We start from the raw sequence: 20197 nt of genomic DNA on the forward strand, positions 1-20197 counted from the left end.
CTTACTAACCAGATCTTAACTCTCATTACTACCTTACTAACAGATCTTAACTCTCATTACTACCTTACTAACAGATCTTAACTCTCATTACTACCTTACTAACCAGATCTTAACTCTCATTACTACCTTACTAACCAGATCTTAACTCTCATTACTACCTTACTAACAGATCTTAACTCTCATTACTACCTTACTAACCAGATCTTAACTCTCATTACTACCTTACTAACCAGATCTTAACTCTCATTACTACCTTACTATCAGATCTTAACTCTCATTACTACCTTACTAACCAGATCTTAACTCTCATTACTACCTTACTAACCAGATCTTAACTCTCATTACTACCTTACTCAGATCTTAACTCTCATTACTACCTTACTAACCAGATCTTAACTCTCATTACTACCTTACTAACCAGATCTTAACTCTCATTACTACCTTACTAACCAGATCTTAACTCTCATTACTACCTTACTAACCAGATCTTAACTCTCATTACTACCTTACTAACCAGATCTTAACTCTCATTACTACCTTACTCATCAGATCTTAACTCTCATTACTACCTTACTAACCAGATCTTAACTCTCATTACTACCTTACTAACCAGATCTTAACTCTCATTACTACTTACTCATCAGATATCTAATTATTTACATATGATTTCTCACATCTCACTCAAGTCTCATTACTTACCCTATCTTTTTAACCTTTTCTGATAATTACTGAAATAACTAAATCCTTTTTTAGTTTAATTCTGATATTAAATTTTTAAAATCTCTTTAATTTTTTGAACTACGCCTTTAATTTGTAATTGCCGATTTCACAGATTTGAACCATTTAATAAAATAACATTATTCAACTTAATCATATCAAACATGGTAGTTTGATTTTCAGATCTACATTTTAAAAACCTCTTTATTATCTTGAGTTATACTTTTATTATATAATACCTGAGTTCATACCTGAAAACTCTTAATTAGAGTACAATATTCAACTTAATCATAACAAGATTTGTTGAATTTCAAATTTGATTTATATCTTCCATCACTTAAAACTCTCACAGCTTACAATATAAGCTAAAAAGTATATTTTCATAGTAATAAATTAATTATTAAATTTTTTACTTTTTCCTTTCCAAAACTAGAAAAAAAGGAAGTGAAAAGGGAAAAAGAAGAAAGAAAAGAGAAAAAGAAAAAAAAGAAGAGAAAAGAAGAAAAAATAATAATGAGCATATTATATAATTGTGGTCATAGGCCGAGTGGCGTGGAAAGGGTGGAGCCCGAAGGGCGACATCCTTTCCACGCCACGAGGCCCGATTTTTGGCCACTTTTTTGATTTTGGCCGCGTGCCAGCTCCTGGCACGCGGCCCGCAAAATTGTGCCAGTTTGTACAACCCTATTCAAAAATCCCTTAATTCCTGAGGATTTTGGAAAAAAGTTTTTACATGTACATGTGTATATTATATAAAGTATATTGATAAGGTAAAAATCAAATTTTATTGCATATTCATCGAGAAAATAAACTAACGAATCCCTCAAAATTGAGAGGGTAATCCTCCTCCTCTCAAATAAACGTACATACGGGTGCACCCTTAATAATTTTTCAAAAAGTGAAAAATAAAAAAAAAGCGATACAAAAAAGTCTGAAAATTAAAATGAATATAAATAGTAGTAAAATCAATTTATTCATTTACAGATAATAGTAAATTTAGACAATTTGTTTATTAAAATTGATAGTTTTTATAAATTTTGCCAATAATAAATTTTTTGTATTTCTTGGTTAACAGTTATGTAGTTTTGGCCTTTTTAAGAAGGAGTAAGAAGCAAATATACCATAGAATAACTGGCGAATATCCCATGAAACTGATATTTCCGCCAATAAAGAGTCCAAAGAAGGTGGTAATGAGAATGGATAGGCCTAAAATAGTCAACATATTCCATGTCTGACGTAGTTTCGATACAAGATGGTAAAGAAGATATACAATTATGGAAGAAACACCTCCATAAAGCATTTGACGGATGGAATGATATCCACCAACGTACGTAACAACAATATTAGCGCAAAGAGAGAAGTTGAGTGCGAGAAGTAAAATGAAAAGATAAAATGGCTTTTGTTCTTTATCCGATCTAAATAATACCCATGATGCGATAATAAAGAAGATATTGTAGAATGTATGACCTGAAACTGAGTTTGGTTTGAGACTGCATGTTCTATCATTCAATAAAGACTTTAACGCAAAAACAATCATTGATCCTGATATGTAAAAGCCCCAAACATGTAATATTTCCATTGCCTTTTTTATTGATCTTTTTGATTTAATGTACAATAAAAAGGAATATGTCATATTTAAGAAGACAGCAATAGTGAAGATCGGGATTATTTCTTCTAGAGGATCTTCATATCGGTTGCGATAGCACTCATCCAGGAAAAATCGCATCTCAAAATCTGTTTTTTTGAATAAAATCTAATCGTAAATTTTTTTTGTGAATTTTCAATCTGACCACCTGGCCAACCAAACTTGTTTACCAATCCCGACATCAGATGGATCTGGTGTTTCAAATGCAAAATTGATGTGTCATGAGTAGTAGGATAGGATGGGTTGTGTGACTTTTTTTGTAAACGTAAGAATTCATACAATATCGAGCGATTTTGTATCATTTTTTTAACATATTATTTTTAAATTAAAGTTATTTTTTTATTCTTACATAAATGACCCAACAAGTAAAACCAGATAAAATAGATTATCGAATTTTAGAGGATGGTGTTCCTGTTTATATTCAAAGATTTAAAGGGAAGCAATATTATAGAATTGTTAATCCTGAATACATAAAACATTTATTTAAAAAGGAAGATTGTGAATTATTAAACGTTAATGAATATGAAACCAATAAATCAAAATTGAAATATAAATATATTGGAAGTGATGAAAGATGCAAAGATAAAGATAAAGTTTATACAGTTTTCATATAATGAATGGAAAACCAATAAGATAAGAAAACATTTAGGAGATTATGGTAAAAGTTCTGAATTCTTTAAATCTAGTATGTACGAGAGAGTAAAAGAAATTAGAAATAATTATTTTCATGAATAAAATAAACTTTAAAAATTCATGTCTTACATTTTTGAATAATTTATTTTTTTAATTCGTAAGAAAGCGCGACATTATTAAATAAATTAGTAATAAATATTATATACTAAACACATTAAAAAATTAACATTAATTTTAAAATAATTTATTTCATCTTTTATAAAAGAAGTTATATATAGATGATGTCAGATATTCCGCGATTAATTAAACATTGTTTAAATCATGAATGGGTTAAACTTCAATTTAAAAATGAAGATTGTGAATTATTAAATGAATATGAAAGCCAAAATAAGCTAATGAAATACAAAATAAAAAATAAACTTTAAAAATTCATGTCTTACATTTTTGAATAATTTATTTTTAATTCGTATGAAATGAGCGTCAAGACTAACGACGTTAAAAAATTGGGATTCACAAATGAGGAAATAAAGGATATATTAGATGAGGCGGGTTATGAAGTTGATAAATATTATTTAAGAAATTGTCAAAAATTCGCGGAGTTTTTAAATGAGTTTGATTATGATGGAAAAATGAATAAAGATGATGTTATAAATTTCTTATATCCCACATCTAAAGAAGAAAAACCTAAAGAACCTGATGTTTTCCCTGAATATTATGAAGAACGGATTAAAGATGATGATGAATACAATGAAATTGAAATTGAAAGACTGGAAAAAATAAGAGATGAAATAGATGAAAAAATTAAGGAATTAAGAGAAGTTGAAAAATATAATGAAAATGAAGTAGAGGGTTTAATGAATATCCCAGCTTCAGAATCAGCAGTTCAGAAATCTCATGAAGAAAGATATAAAAATTATGTCTCAGAATCAACACAAAATTTATTAGATGGTGAAATAGACGAAACACTTTCAGAAGAAGGTACTAAATTTATACGTAAACATAAGTTACAATTTATTGATAATGAAGAATACCCCTGTATCCTACTTTCACCACCTTTAGATTCCGAAAAATTCAAAAAAGCTCTTAAAAACGTGACATATGCAACTAATACGATTAAGAAAGAAGATCATGATATTTACACAAATTATTATTTAAATAAATGCACAGGTGTTGATAAAGTTTTTGGTTTATTAGATAAAATATCAAAAGAAACCATTGGAACCTATAAAATTTTGTGTGATTGTGGTTTCATTATTGAAATACTAATAATGTTTCATATGAAAGAACAGCACCGAAGGAAGACGAAGTTGAAAGGTCTATACCATTCGTTATTAAGAATATAAAAGATATGAAAACTTATAAACATTATATTTATTCATTTATTTCAGAAAAAATGGAAGCAACCCATAAAACATCTTCTCATCATTTTATAGCTATTCATACATTCCTTTTCAAAGTTGTGAAATTAAATAAGACAGGAATTAGATTTAATGTATCAGGGTACGCATTCTTGAGTAAATTAAAATGTATTCGTCACGTCGCAGATGATAAAAATTTATGTGTTCTTAATTCATTTTATGGGCTTTAAAAAATAAACTTTATTTTTAATTTTTTTTATTCTTACATAAATGAACAAAAACGGAACAGCTAAAATGAATGATAATCAAATTAGAGCAGAAGGTAGAAGGTTATTTAAACGCTTCTATAACATTCCTGATGGTGTTAATCCTAAAACTCGTAGAAGTTATTTAAATGAAGCAATAGATTCATATGAAGGTTTGACATTTCATCAGAAAGTGAGAGATTAGCGAGAATGTTAAATGTTAATATTGATTTCTATTATTGTGATCCTCAACCAGAAGACGTGGACATAAATAAGGTAGACTTTCCATTAGTGGAATCAATAATGATAGATCCAGAATTTGAAACAGTAAATATTTTATTAACACAGAGTCCATGTGGAAAACTTCACGCTGACAGAATAACAGACGTTGAAGCACTCACCGGCTATAGAGTTTGTCCATATTGTAAAGAAGAAGTTTATTCTATCCGTGATGATCCAGAAAGGAAAAACACAAAGAAGATTTTTAAAGCATTGTGAGAAATGTAAAGAAAATAATGGAAGATTAATTCAAGACGTTCAGTTGCAAAAGACACAGCAACCATATGCACCACATATTACGAAACAGAAGAAGATATATCAGTGGTTATTAGCTCATAATTTGCAGGAATATTATCAACCGACAAGATATTATATTACTTTTGACTTCGAAACATTAGAGACTAAAGAAGAATTACAACTTTCTGAGTGTGCAACTTTGAACGCTTACTTAAAACCATTCATGGTATCATCAACGGTTAAATTAAACGATAAAACATATACGAGGAATTTTTGCTTAACTTCGAGTGATTCTTTTATTTCTGATTGGATTGAGTTTTTATTTTCAACCTGTTCATTAGTTGCTAAATCAAATATTGAACAATATGAAGAATTAATGAAGTCGCAAACGGACCAAACGGCGGAGACTTTGTCCCATACATTAAATGAAAAACAGAAGGAAGCATTTAAAGAACTTCTAGATGAGGAATTCAATAAAGTGAATATATAGGTTTTAATTCGGGAAAGTTTGATTTAAATTTAATTCTTCGTGATTTAAACGCTGCAAAATGGAAAATAAAATCAATGCTGGGTTCATCTTCACAATTTAAGCAAATCATTGTAAAGAAACAAACGTTCCATATGAATTGAAATTTATTGACATCAGAAATTATATAGCGCGGTGGGACATTAGACCAATTCACTCAAGATTTCGGAAACAATAAATCACGTGTTAAATCCTTTTTCCCTTATCAATTTATCACGTGGGAGAATTACGAAGAAGAATTATATAAAGTGGAACCATTCACTCAAGATTCATTTTATTCAGCATTAACTCAAGAAACTATATCAGATAGTGATTATCAAATATATCTCAATGATGCTAAAAACTTTAAGAATAGATTAGAATATTTTATTCATTATTGCAATAAAGATGTTGAAATTATGATTGACCCAATCGATAAAATTATTGAAGAAACATTTGTTTATAAAATTGATATGCTTCATAATCTTTCTTTATCATCGAATGCTTCAATGATTCGTTACGCTTTAGCATATAAAGACTTTAATCCTAATGAAAAATATCCTGAGGAAGAGATAGAATCAAGTTTTGAATTAACGAAAAAGTATTGGAAATATAAAATTGAATCATATAAGAAACAAGATGAAAAAGCAGAAAGGGATACTAAAAATAATGTTTCAATGGATGATTTTCAATACTATCACGATTTAATCCTTTCATCTAAATGCAAAATGTGTGGTAAAGCGTTTACATATGCAAATAAACCAACATTAGATAGAATAGATAATGAAAAACCACATACCAAAGAAAATTGTCAGTTAATGTGTTGTTATTGCAATGTCGTGAAATCAAATAAAGATGAAGATGTTCAACGTTTAAGAATCAATTTAAGAAATTATGCATTAAAAAATAATTTACCAATGACTTTAGATTCAGTTGAAGCTTATCACATTCTCCGTAATGGAATTACTGGTGGTTTATCAAATGTTCAACATAGAGTAAATCTTAAAGGAATCACGCACATTAATAAACTTTCATATAATCCAGAAACTAAAACTGTATCAAATGAGGACACCACCAACATTATGACTCATTTCGTTGGAGTTGACTTTAATTCATTATATCCTTCATCATTTTCATCTAATCCTCATGATTTCATTCAATATACTGACCATAAAATGTATATGCCGGGAAGATTGAATGGTGTTATCATTTGTGATACAGCAACAAAGAAAGCAAAAGCACTGGAATTATTAAGAAGAAAAATACTTTATTCGTGGCTGAAGTAAAGGGTCACATTGATGAAAAATACATTAATGATTACATAAACTTTTTACCGATAATAAGAAACTTAGATATTATCACAGATGAAAAAACAATTGGCAGTTTTATGTATAATTACATGAAATCAAACAATCTACCAGTTGACCAGAAACAGAGGAAATTAACTCAGTTAGCATCAACACACAACCAATATCAACCATTTTCTTCTTATTATCTATGGTATCTAATAGACAGATTTCATTTTATCATTGATGATATTCAATCAATTTTAACATTTACTAAAAACACTTGTTTTAATGAATTTGCGAACAAATTTATGAACGAAAGACAAAAGGCTGAATTAGAAGGAAATAAAGGAAAAAGTTTATTTTGCAAGATTTCACTTAATGGATCATATGGTTACGATGCAATGAATACACAAAATTACGCAAAGACTAAAATAACGAATGCACAGAAGGCACGCGTTGCATGTATGTCAAATAAGTTTAAACATAAGAGAAATAGGTGAAGATACATATCAAGTGATGCTTAAAGATAGATTTTATAGATGTGATACATGTTTACAAGAGGCATTTTTACTTTAGATAACGCAAATACTGGTATTTGTTTTCATTTATGATTTTATGTATAAATGCATGAATGTTAATCGTTTTCATTTCATTGAAGGTGATACTAATTCATCTTATTGGGCAATCGCTGGCGATCCAAGTCTTCCTAACACTCAAGCATTTCAAGCAATTGTTACCGATAAACAATTTTATGATAAAAACATTTTCAAATTCGCACCATTTGATTTCTTTTGTTTTGATGAGAAATTTAAACCTAAATTAAAGAATAAAGCTGAAGAAAAAGCACATGAGAAGAAGTTATTGGGTTTAGCAATTGAGAAACAAGGTGATAACATGGTTGCTTTATGTCCTAAATGTTTACATCATTCAACGGTTCAATTGATGGAAGTGATTTTAAAAAGATTGCACAAAAAATGAAGGGTGTTAGTTTAAGACAAAATAAGCAATTAACACCTAAAAAATATTTGGATATAATAAATAATAAAGTGATATTTGATGGTCAGAATATTAATTTACAACTTAAAAATGGGTCAATGACTCGCTTAACAATCGGTAAGACTGCATTAACAGGAGCACACACTAAGGCTGTATGTTGTGAAAATGGATGTTGTATGCCATTTATTTAATACAATTTAAAATTTTAATGAAATGCCACAGAAGAGACAAAAGGAACCGTTAATGATGGTTTTGATACTATGATTCAAAGATGTTAAACAAATGAGAAACGTTTTAACATTACCAGAAGCTCAAGCATATGCCAAACGTCATGGTCCAAATTGGGAAGCACACGAAGCAGACATTACGGGTCCAAAACATTGATTTTATTTTTATATAAATGGATAACACAGATTTAAAAATTTTAATTGATGATTTAGTATTTAATCAAAATTTTCTTGATTATTATGAATTAAAATCATATCTCCAAAAACATAATAACAATATAACGGGTGATGATATGGAATATTATTATCCATATTATAAAAATGAAATTTTGAAATATCATAATAAAATAATTTCTGAAATTAAAGACAAAATTAAAAATAATGAATATACAAAGGGAAAAACTAAATCACAACTTAAACAGTTGAAAGATTTCAAAAATAAAGTATTAACAGAAGAAGATATTGATGAATTATATAAATTATATAATCCTGAGCCGCAAAAGCCAAAGCCGAGGTCTAAAGTAGCAAATGTTCAACAGCTAAAGGAACAAAACGCCCAGGTCCTTCAGACCATAAATGAAGCACAAGCTTTAATTTATGATTCATTAGTTAAACCATATTCAGCCCGACTTTTAAATGAAGATCAACTTTTGGAATTCATCCTTCAACATAAACTCGAAGCGGGAAAGTATATCAAACCTTTATATACAGCATATTTAAAACAAATGAATAGAATACATCCAGAATTAATGAAGGGGGGAATGAAATCCAAAATCAAAGCAGATAAAATTAAACCACTTGCAACACCAAAACCTCCAACGACAGTACCTCCAACGACAGTACCGCCTCCTCCTTCAGTTAATCCTTCATCATTCACTTTATTATATCCATTTCAAACATTAAAGAAGCAAAAAGATTTTAAAAAGGATTTCAAGATATTAAATAAACCAATTGACCCGAAAATTCAACCGTTAAAGGAAAAATTTAGTCGCCCTTCATTTGCACCATATCCATATTCATACGAAATCGATCATTTAGAATATTCAAAAGGAAAAGTTACTTATTTATTTGCCATTAACATTAACACTAGATATTTATATTGCATTCCAGTGAAAGGGAAAACAGAACAGGAAACAAGAAGAGCTATACAATACTTACTAGATCATGAAAGAATAGATAATATCAGGGGTGATGGTGATAAAGGATTTCAGGCAACTATGACTCATTATTTCCCACAAATTAATTTTTTCTTTTCATCCTCTCCATACGTTTCATAATAAAATAGTTGATGCGGTAATGAGAACTCTTAGAGATGCGTTAGGGGTTAACGGTCAGATATACTGGGATGGAAATCATGACTCCATCATACAACAGTTAGTATATTTATTTATAATAATACATGGCATAGAACAATAAACATGAAACCAATGGAAATGAAAAATGATATTTCAAAAGAATGGGAATATATTAGAAAGCAAATGGAAAGGTTGAATGATGTTAAACGTGAACAAATTAATTCGGGGCTCATGAATTTTAAACAAGGGATAAAGTTTTGATTCATCTCGATTATGGAAAAACTGATAAATCAATGACAAAAAGAAGACGAAGATTTGACACAATAGCTGAATTTGTTAGATATATTAACGGCAATGCATTAGTTGAAGTTGACAATAAATTAATAGAAATTCCAATTTATTTTATTACCCCATTATATTTAAATAATATTTAATTTTTTTTTTATTTCGTAAGAAATGAGTGATAATGAAGCAGTCAAGAGTCCAGACGATGAATATAAAAAGAAACTAAACAGAATTAAATCAAAAATATGCTATTACAAAAAGAAGCCGCAATGTGGTGGGGTTGATGCCCATAAAACTAAAGTAATTGAAAACGATAAAGAGAAGAAGGAAATAATTGAAAAGTTAGAAACTTACCGTTCAATCCTTAAACTGAGTGAAGCAAAATAAAAGAATTTAATAGAAAAATAAATTGATTGGAAGAGATGAATTTAATAAAGATGAATTTTTAAACTCTATCCAAATTTAATTTTTATTCCTCTTTGACACATCTCTCTTTCCATCATTACTGCATAACCACATTTTCTCAGTTTTAGTGGTTTGTTATTTTTTAACATGTTCTCGCATCATTTTTATCATTTCCTCCCTTGTTATGATTCGTGGTAAATTTTGAGCTTGTGGGGTATCCATTTATGATAAAAATAAAAATTTGTCATAAACGACCAAAAATATATTTTATCGTTAATGGTTTCAGGTCATTCAATAATTAATTATTTTTGAAGAACTGAAGGTGTCACTACGTCACCAGGTCACCAGGTTAATGAACTTCTCTGAAAAAATGAGACAACATGACATTTAGACAACACAGGAGGAAGGCATTTATGAATTATTTTTGAAGAACTGAAGGTGCTACCATGTTACCATGTGCTACCAGGTTAATGAACTTCTCTGAAAAAATGAGACAACATGACATTTAGACAACAACACAGGATTAATGCAAAAATAAATTCCAATCATACTTTATAAAGCTTCATTTACAGGTATTTCATCGTCAGTAAATGAATCCTCATTATCGTTTGGTTCAACCTGTTTATATAATCCTTTCATTTCTTCTTTCAAAACATAATACCATGTCTGTTTACCATCTATTTTTCTTTGTTTCCTTTCACATTTATCCTTAATGCTCATTTGAAAATTCTTGTCTTTCATGTCTGATGGTTTGCAGAATAGAGCATTTTTACACGTCATCTTTGACCGAACGAATGAGTCTCAATTGTTTGTTATATTGTATGTACTCGTATTCTTCATTAATGGCTTCATGAACGATAGCAGTTGTTGTGTTCTCTAATGTTGACATTACTGTCATTTCATACAAAATAATTTTAAAACTAACTTTATTTTTTCTGACTTTCACAAAAGACCAAAAATAAACGCTTTACATGTATTTTTCAGCAACTTCGTCAAATAATTTTATAGCTTTATCTATCTCATCTACTTCAAACGTTTCTTTACCTTTCATGGGAGCACCATACATTTTCTCAAAACTTCAAGCAGTTCTGTTTCTGCAGCTCTCATATCATTAACGAACACAACCTTGACTCTATTGACTGTACTGTCATATCTTTGATTATATTATATGTTCTTCCTATCTTATATCTCTTTGTATTGAAGTCCTTCGGTTTCTGAACGATGTAAAGTAAGCCTTCACTGCAACGTTCGTATCGAATGAACCATAAGTTATGAAGTTATATCCAACAACTGGGTCTAACCATAACAAAACTATTGGTATAAGACTTTTGTCTATAAGATATGCTCTTGTTCATAGAATCTTACTGATATCATAAGCTCAGGATTTCTTGTCAAAATTTTCTGAGTTGAAGCATTTCTAACCCAGTCGTTTGTTTTCTTTTCAGATGGAGATATAATGTCTGACAAAGAATATTTGTTGTATTTCTTTGAGTATCTTACGTTTAAATCACCTATTCTAACCACTTTGGTGTCATTGTCTATCTTTCTAACTGTTTCAAACTCAATGTTTGTCATTTCTGTCTTTACATACAAAATAAAAATTATTTTACTCAGAATTTTGTTGCTGAATTCAATAAAAATATATTTTAGGTGAAGAGGTGAGATTTCACCTGTTTTCTCACCTAATTTTTCACCCCAGTTATTTTATAAGCGTTTTACATGAATTGTACGATGTATATTTGAAATTCTAAACAATTTCGTAGCTTCTATTTCTTCTGTCAGTATGTCAAAAGTTTTAACAATGTCGAAAGTTTCTTTATACTTCTTCTTGACGTCAGATAGAAGGAAATCGTCAGCTTTGGATAGTTTTTTGTTCAGAAATGATAACATGTCCATTTTATCTTCTGCTGGTTTCTCTACTTCTTTCTTTAAGTCAGCATAGTCGTTTCTCATACGTTCTATCTCTTTTAGTGAGTAGTTATATTTCCTCATTGCTGCTTTACATTTTGAACATTGCGGATTCATTTTTGCGTTATACATTGAAATTTGACCTGCTAGAACAACTAAGGCGTCAATGGTTTTCTTTAACTCAAAAGTTGTTGGTTTTATTTGTCCATTCCATACTTTGCCTCTTCTGTCTTTATCTCTTATCTGCCATACACATTCAGCAACTAATGAAACAAAGTTGTCGTATGTCTTAAACTCCTCAGATTTATATATGTCAGAGATGTTCTTATATACTATGTCGCAATCTTTGTTCATAACTTTATGGTTGCAATGAAAACCAAGGAATTCATAATTTACTTTACATATGAACTTCTTTATTTCTACTGAATCAGTAACTTTAACTTCAATTTCATCGAATTCATGAATAGTTAGTTTTTGCTGCTGAATTTTAGGCAATTTGGGTAAATGGTCTATGATATCTTGCATTTCATATAGCTCCTCTCCATTTGTTTCATCTTTCGCACTACAGTCTAAATTACTTGTTAAAAGTTCTTGCTTAATTCTTTGTATTTCTGTCTCAAAAGTATATGAAGAAGGAATGAAGTTTTTCATCTCTACCAACATTGACGTAGGATTCATGACTAGCGAGTTTGGTGCTGTAGTTGTTTGAATTGTTGTTGTGCCGATTGTTGAAATCATATCTTTTATACAAAATAAAAAAATAAAAATAAAACTAACTTTATTTCTTCTGTCTTAAGGAAATTCATGAAAATTCACGAGAAAGCAAAAGCAATCTGAGCCGCTAAGCGGTGAGGGTGAAAAAGGAGGTGAAAAAGGAGGTGAAAAATTAGGTGAGATCTCACCTCTTCACCTAAAATATATTTTTGTCTGATTTACACTCATTACGATGAAGTCATGACAAATCATTTACGATGAAGTCATGTCAAAATGTCATGAGGTTAGAAATGAGGTTAGATCTAACCATCTACCCTAAAAATTATTTTACTCAGAATTTTGTATAAAAAAACAACCGCCGGAATTCAGACGGTTGCTATATTCTTCACAAAACATTAACGTAAACATTAACGTAAACATTAACGTAAACATTAACGTAAACATCAAATTTCCTGTGTTGTTGTCTAAATGTCATGTTGTCTCATTTTTTCAGAGAAGTTAATTAACCGAGTGACACATGGTGACGTAGTGACACCTTCAGTTCTTCAAAAATAATTAATTATTGAATGACCTAAATCATGACAAACCATTAACGTAAACATTTATTTCCGCAGTTCATTACCTAATTAATTACAGACATAAAATATATTTAGTTCATTCGGTAAGCCTTGACCCAAAGGTCTGAGCTCAAGTGTGTTTATTGAACACGGTAAGCCTGCAAAGTAGGCTCAAGTGTGTTTATTGAACACGGTAAGCCTGCAAAGTAGGCTCAAGTGTGTTTATTGAACACGGTACCATGCGAATACAGTCACAAATGGTGGCATATAATCTTTACCCAAGCCTGTTGGATTTGTTGTGAAAGTATGGACATGATTTCCTCCTGGTTCAGTTGGTCGAAAAGTCTTTTTTGCTGAATGGTTATAATCTGGAGAGAAAACGTCATAGCCAGTTTCATACTCTGAGTTGTATAATGGGTGGTCTCTTAATGAGTGGATATGGTCGCCAGAAAAGTTTGTAGTTCCTGTATGAGTGTGCGGTGGAAGGTTTGCTTCTTTAATTTTCTTCGAACCTCCTGTTTGCTTTGAATATCTAGCACAGTATAAGAATTTATCTACAATCTGCTTCCACATACCAAAACCTAAAACACTTGCTGGATTTGTTGAGTTCATTGACGTATAAATAGAACCAACAGGATATAATGTTTGAAGTATTTCATTTTTCATGCTTGTAATCACATCATTTACTTCCGACTTCTTTGCATAATTTTCATCAACATATGTTTTATCTGCTTTAAGGTCTAAACATCCTGAAACCCATTCTGTATCAGCTTTAACTTTAAAAGTCTCCGATGTCCATTCATGATACCATTCAACCTTTTCTTTAATTTCATTATCTTTTTCATCAACATAAACCAAATTTGCCTTCTTATTTAACTCACTATCCACATATTCCTTATCTGCTTTCTTCATTATGTTTAGGAAACCTTCTATGAATTCCTCATTTAAATTAAATCTTCCAATCTTCAAAACTTTAGGAAATGCATTTAATGCGTAATATCTCTGTTCTTCTGGTGGAATTGATGTTATATCATCCGTTATACCTTTAATTTTAGAATTCATAAATAAATTTCTTTTATATTTGATATCACCGCACCACCTTTGCAAACGAATTCGAAATGTTCATTTTTCAATACTATCTCCAAATCTCCATATTTCAACCTTTGCGTTTGTTCTGCCGTCTTTGAATTATATGCATATATGGCGTATGTAATGGTCTGAAGGACCTGGGTGTTTTGCGCCTTAAGTTGTTGTGGTTGCTGTTGTTTAATCATTTATTATGATTTAAAAATAAATATTTAATCCGTTATCTCATCAGCTATTTTCTCTATTTGAAATTGCCATAATATTTCATTCATGAATTCTAAATCACAATCAAATAGGTCAGTTATTCTAAATTTAATATTTGATAAATCTTTTGAATGAAGAATAAATGAATTCCCAGATAATTGAAACGGATATGATAAAGAAAATGTGTTTAAGTTGATGGATAAAATGTTTTGTATTGATGGGTAAGAGTTAGGGGTCTAATGTTTGATGTGAAAATCTCATTGGGGTATTAACTTTATCACATTTGATTAAAATGAAATTGGAACCGGTGTCAGAATACAAAACATCCCCAACATCTTTTTCAAAATTTAATATCCCAACAATGAACGAAGATGAGGAGTACAAATTTAATTTTCAGCGGAAATTTAATAAGGTTATTTATTTCATCAAGTTCAAAAAGTTTATCAGGTTTTGATTTAAAATTTTCTTCATACCATACGATAAATGATTCATTTAAATAACTTAAAATCATGTTAATATCCCATTTCGTTATCACATTATTTATATACATATCATACGTTTTTTCATGTCATCTTTAATAAATGATATATAATCTGAAGGGTCTAAAAGAATGGGATTAAATTTACCACTCACAGAAACGAGAGTAACATTATAAATTCCGCTAACTGTTAAATTTAATTCACAGCTATTATTCGAAATAATATTGATAATTGACATTTTTATTACGATTAAAAATATGGTAAAGCGTTATTTTCCAGTGATAAATAAAACTAGAATAAGATTACCTCAAGAATTCATAAATTCAACGAATAAGAAATTCATTCATGTTATAATTTTAGTGTTTTCAGAAAATATGAGTCAATGTCATATTCATCAACAGGTTATATTTCACTTCATTCAAATTTAGTTCAATCAAACCATATAATGACCATTTCATAAGATTTTCAGATGGTATTAAAAATGTAATTGATAGATTAAAATATGAACAGATTGACAATATCGAATTTTTGGAATTTTGGTTTAAAATATCCCGATGGAAAAAAGATTGAAGTTAAAGATAAAGCTGATACTATAACAAAAACAATTACAATGACCGATCCAGATAGTGGGGAACAAAAAGAAATAAAACAAACGATAGAAACTGGTGAAAGGTCAATTATTATTGATTATGATTCAAAGGATTATTATTCAATAATGTTAATGCTTGAATATTAAATAGCCTTAACAAAGAATTTTTCAAGTGATATTTTATATTCATCAACTATTTTATTATAAATATCATTATATGTTAAATGAAGTTCAGTTGTTGTTCCGTTCTTTGATATCTTAATTGTGCTAATATCCTTTATAGGATTTATTTTTGCAACTGTTCCGCAGCATGAAACCTCATCATCTATGAAAAATTGAATCTTAACGTCTGAATCTTGAACATCACAAAGAATGGCGATAATGTGAATTAATGATTCATAAGGTAAAATAATTAAACCGGATTGATCAATTAAATTTATTATTGAATCATAATTATTAATTATTATATCACGGTAAATTTTCATTAATTCAGAATTAATGTCTATTTTATATGGGTTCTCGATGTTTGATGAAAGAGGTGGGGGGTATGTTGGATAAGTGGGAATTTCAACAGGTTCTTTACCGGGTTCAGATAAAATGATTGGTCTCCATCTTCTTTATTTTGCTCCTCCTCATTCTTCGGTAAGTCACGAGTTAATAAATTTGGTTGAGTTGCCGACCTTGTTAATTCGGGGCTAACATTAACTTTAACATTTTGAATAATTCGTGATTTTATCATCATTTACGTTATAACCAACCGTAATCTCTGCTTTTGCGTTAGTGTTCTTTTGACTAGTGAAACGTCTTCTCATTTATAATCGAATAAAAAATATATTTTAAACTTTTATTTTGCTGGAACTTTTGAATCTATTATTCCCTGTATTTGTTCATGAAGTTGTTTTTAGCATTTTCATCGAAATTAATAGACCGAATATATTCATTAATTGCATTCTTATAATCATCTGCTTTCTCAAATTTTCTTTTATCTGATTCCTTAACTAAATCATAAGTTAAACCTCGTTGCTGATATAATGGTTTCTTAATTAAATCTTTGAATGCTTGAGATAAAGCACCTGATGCAATTCTTGCTACTATAATTGGTTGGAATTGCTGTTTAAGTTCATCTTTAACATTTGCGAAAACTGGATCGAATAAAGCAACTTTAAAGAATTTCTTAGCTGAAATTTCAGGTCTAATATTTGCATATTGACCATCAAACTGGTTAGAATATCGTGGTAATCCATCCGGTCCCTCTTGAATAGCATTTAATTCTTCATTGAAATAAGAATATGGATTATGACGGTATGAATTTAATTGGACCATTTTCACCTTCTCCAATGTATTGTTTAACAGCTTTTCCATTTTCATCAAATTGCATAGGATAACGTTCATTATATGCTTTACGTTTAGGATAATCAGACATAGTTAATTTATAACCATTTATGACTTTAATATTACCTTGACCATCAGTAACGAAAACTTCATTTATACCATCAGGTTTTCCATTTGGACCTGTAATGTCTGCTTCGTGTGCTTCCCAATTTGGACCTTTGCGTTTGGCATATGCTTGAGCTTCTGGTAATGTTAAAACGTTTCTCATTTGTTTAACATCTTTTTGAAGACCAGCAACAATATGAACTAATTCTTTCATTCCATCAGGAACTTTCATAGTTCTATTATATGCGCCCTTTTTGTTTGTTCCTTGTTTTAATGGAACCTGTAGAAGATTTGCCATTTCTGTCATGTTTAATTATAATAAAAAATAAAAAATTAATTATAAAAAGTTAATCAAATTTAACACTTCCTTTATTTAAATCAACTATTATTTTTCCATGTTCACCTAATTGCTGATATTGTGGTAAAGTTCATTAATGCTCATTGGTAAATTCACTTGATAAAGCATAACGTTCAACTGTTGACGACTAAACCCACTGAAAATGAAAAGGGTTGATAGATTTGATTTAATGTTTGTGCTTAATGCTTTGAAGTATTGAACAGCCATGAAGAATGAACACTGAATGTGTCGACATTGAGTTAATAACTGATTAAAATATGATTTCTATTTGTTATTAGTTTTGATTTCACTGCATCATCTAGAAAAATGAGTGAATGCAAAAATTCTCTATCAAAATTTGAAATAGAAAGTGTTTCAAATAATTCATCCGTTGTTTATCAATAATTTTATCCTCTAATCCTTGCTTCTTGATTGTATTATATAATTCTTTATATACATTAAAAAGTTTTTAAATAATCTTCTGCTTCTTCTTGTGATAATAAATAATTGGAATTTTGATTAAATGCTTTAAAGATTCAAATGTATCATCTGAAGGTGAACCTGAACGGTTGATATAAATTAACACATGTGAATGGGGGAAGTGTTAGCAATAATGATAATTTGTTTTAATATCGTTAATGTTTTACCTTTTATTTTGTTTACCAATTGCTGCAGTGATTGAATTTAAGTAACATTCAGAATATGGAATTTTTCATTAATTTTTCCTTAGATAGAGCATTTCTATTATCACTCATGCTTCATTAATCATATCATCTACGTATGTATTATATACTCTGCTAATTCTTCATAAGGAGTGGATGAATTTAAATCCATTTAATCAAAAATAAATTTATAATTTTAAACATTTCTATTCATCAATATTTCATCATGAACTTCTATACTGCGGTGGTGTACCTGTTGGATGATATTTCAAACCTTCATCCGGTGTCCATGTCCAATACGTAGTCCTAGTAAACCAAACCTGAGGAGGATTTGTCCTTTTGAACAGTAAGTGTCATTTTCACCCTGATGGATTGGATAAGCTTTCACTTGTACTGTAACTTGTGAGTTGAAAGTTTCTAATCCATCAAAGAATATACCCGCTCCATCACGTTGAACTGGAATAGTGCATAAGAATGAAGTTTGGTCTTTCATGTTCTAGCTAATGGCGTGCCATTATCATCATTCAGTGGTCTAGTTAATGAGTCCTCGTATTCTTCTGTGCATTCATTCACTCCATCTAAATCAGAAGCTTGAAGCATACGTGTAAAGAATATGTCACCCACTGTGGTCATCGCTTGATCGGGGAAGTTTCTGGAATCTATAGTGACTGAAGACCTCGAAGCATTGGATTTTCTAAAACTGTTCTTTGCATTGCATTCTTCGGAAATGTTAACACAACATCTGTAACATTATGAAGAGCGTATGAGAAATCTGAGCTAATACCTTCAGGAGTGATGCAACCTCCATTTAGTGAACGAACGTCAATATGTTGAGCTGGAATCATGAATGGATCTTCCTTACTGAATAAACGTGGTATTGCTTTAACTGATTCTTCAATTAAACCGTATCCTGGTGTAATGCATTTATCCTCTAAAACTTCCATCTTTGTGCATGAAATAATAACGTTATCAACTGTTGCGTCAGCAGATGTAGCGGCTAAGCTTGTAATTAATTTGGCAGGAAGTCCGATTTGTTGGAATTTGCGATCATATTTATAAACATGATTCATAATCTTTTCATAATTTTCATCAGTTATCTTTTCATAAACGTAATTTTGTAAATCAGCAACTCTTAACGGGTCAACCTGACAAAATACTAAAGTATCCCTGAAAACATAATATTTAAGAATGATTTCACCAAATGATTTAGGATAATCATCGAACGCCTGAAATGCTAACAAATCATTTACCGGAATAATCATATCAAAAGTGATATCAACTTCTTCATTTGCGTTCTTGAAAACTTCTGAAGGGTCAATATATTTACCACATACTGAGTTATCATATTTTTGAACATTATTATATAACGAATGAACAAACTTTTTAACTTTCCTTTCTGATTTTGGTTTATATGTTGCAAATGCGAAAGATTCACGGGCGCAATCCATTTGAAGATAACCGGCATCACCTCTTTCGGTTTCTACTTCTAATTGTTTAAAGCTTTGATTTGATGATTTGTAACCAACGAATAAACGCATGCATTTAAAAGCGGCATCACATGTGAAAGCTTTATTTGAAACTAGAGTTGCTTTAACTTTGCGTTTAATATATGTGTCACCTAATTGGTTCACATCATGAGCCGGATTTGTAATTCTTAAATGAGTTTGTTTATCATCAAAATATGGAGCATCAGAGTCATAGCATGAACTTTCAAGTTCTCTATAATATCTTCTACCGTCATTCTTTGCGAATATTTCATTTATCTTTTCGAATGAATGAAACACATTTCCATTAATCGGTTTAGTGTTTGGCACTAAATAGTTAGTCGTCATTTATTATTAAATAAAAAATCAAAATTAAAAGATGAAAATGAATTTTTAATTTTAATGAAATAATCAACTATGGCTGCAGGATATTTTAAAAAATGTGGGATAAAGTAAAAAGAGGAGCGCATAAAGTTTGGGAAACAATGAAGAAAGGAGCAAATTGGATATTTAAGAATAAAAAGCAATTAGTGACGTTGCTGAATCAATAACACCAAAAGCTGCCCCAATAAGAGAAATATTAAATAAAGGAGAAAAAGTTTATCAAAGACTTCAACCGATACT

General features: G+C 29.9%; 3 protein-coding genes across 3 annotated transcripts, besides 3 other annotated features; 1 reads left to right on the forward strand and 2 right to left on the reverse strand.

Moving 5' to 3' along the window:
* Nucleotides 1–1480: 1480 nt before the first annotated feature.
* On the reverse strand, nucleotides 1481–2474 carry TVAGG3_0773950 (uncharacterized protein; the record flags this gene model as incomplete). Its single annotated transcript, XM_051246066.1, has 1 exon — nucleotides 1793–2296. One exon carries the CDS (start codon nucleotides 2294–2296, stop codon nucleotides 1793–1795), a length of 504 nt encoding a protein of 167 aa, XP_051092653.1.
* A 1026-nt stretch (nucleotides 2475–3500) lies between these two features.
* Nucleotides 3501–3904: a mobile genetic element.
* A 2134-nt stretch (nucleotides 3905–6038) lies between these two features.
* Nucleotides 6039–6892, forward strand: TVAGG3_0773970 (DNA/RNA polymerase superfamily; the record flags this gene model as incomplete). The annotated part of the gene is made up of 1 exon (XM_051246067.1): nucleotides 6039–6892. A coding segment is annotated over one exon (854 nt), but the record flags the coding sequence as incomplete, so codon positions are not given.
* Nucleotides 6893–8186: 1294 nt separating this feature from the next.
* Nucleotides 8187–9408: a mobile genetic element.
* Nucleotides 9409–10668: 1260 nt separating this feature from the next.
* Nucleotides 10669–18136: a mobile genetic element.
* Nucleotides 18137–19198: 1062 nt separating this feature from the next.
* Nucleotides 19199–19921, reverse strand: TVAGG3_0774000 (uncharacterized protein; the record flags this gene model as incomplete). Its single annotated transcript, XM_051246068.1, has 1 exon — nucleotides 19199–19921. A coding segment is annotated over one exon (723 nt), but the record flags the coding sequence as incomplete, so codon positions are not given.
* Between the last annotated feature and the right edge of the window lie 276 nt (nucleotides 19922–20197).

This window comes from Trichomonas vaginalis, chromosome III, assembly GCF_026262505.1.
Source record: "Trichomonas vaginalis G3 chromosome III, whole genome shotgun sequence".
Lineage (NCBI taxonomy): Eukaryota > Parabasalia > Trichomonadida > Trichomonadidae > Trichomonas > Trichomonas vaginalis.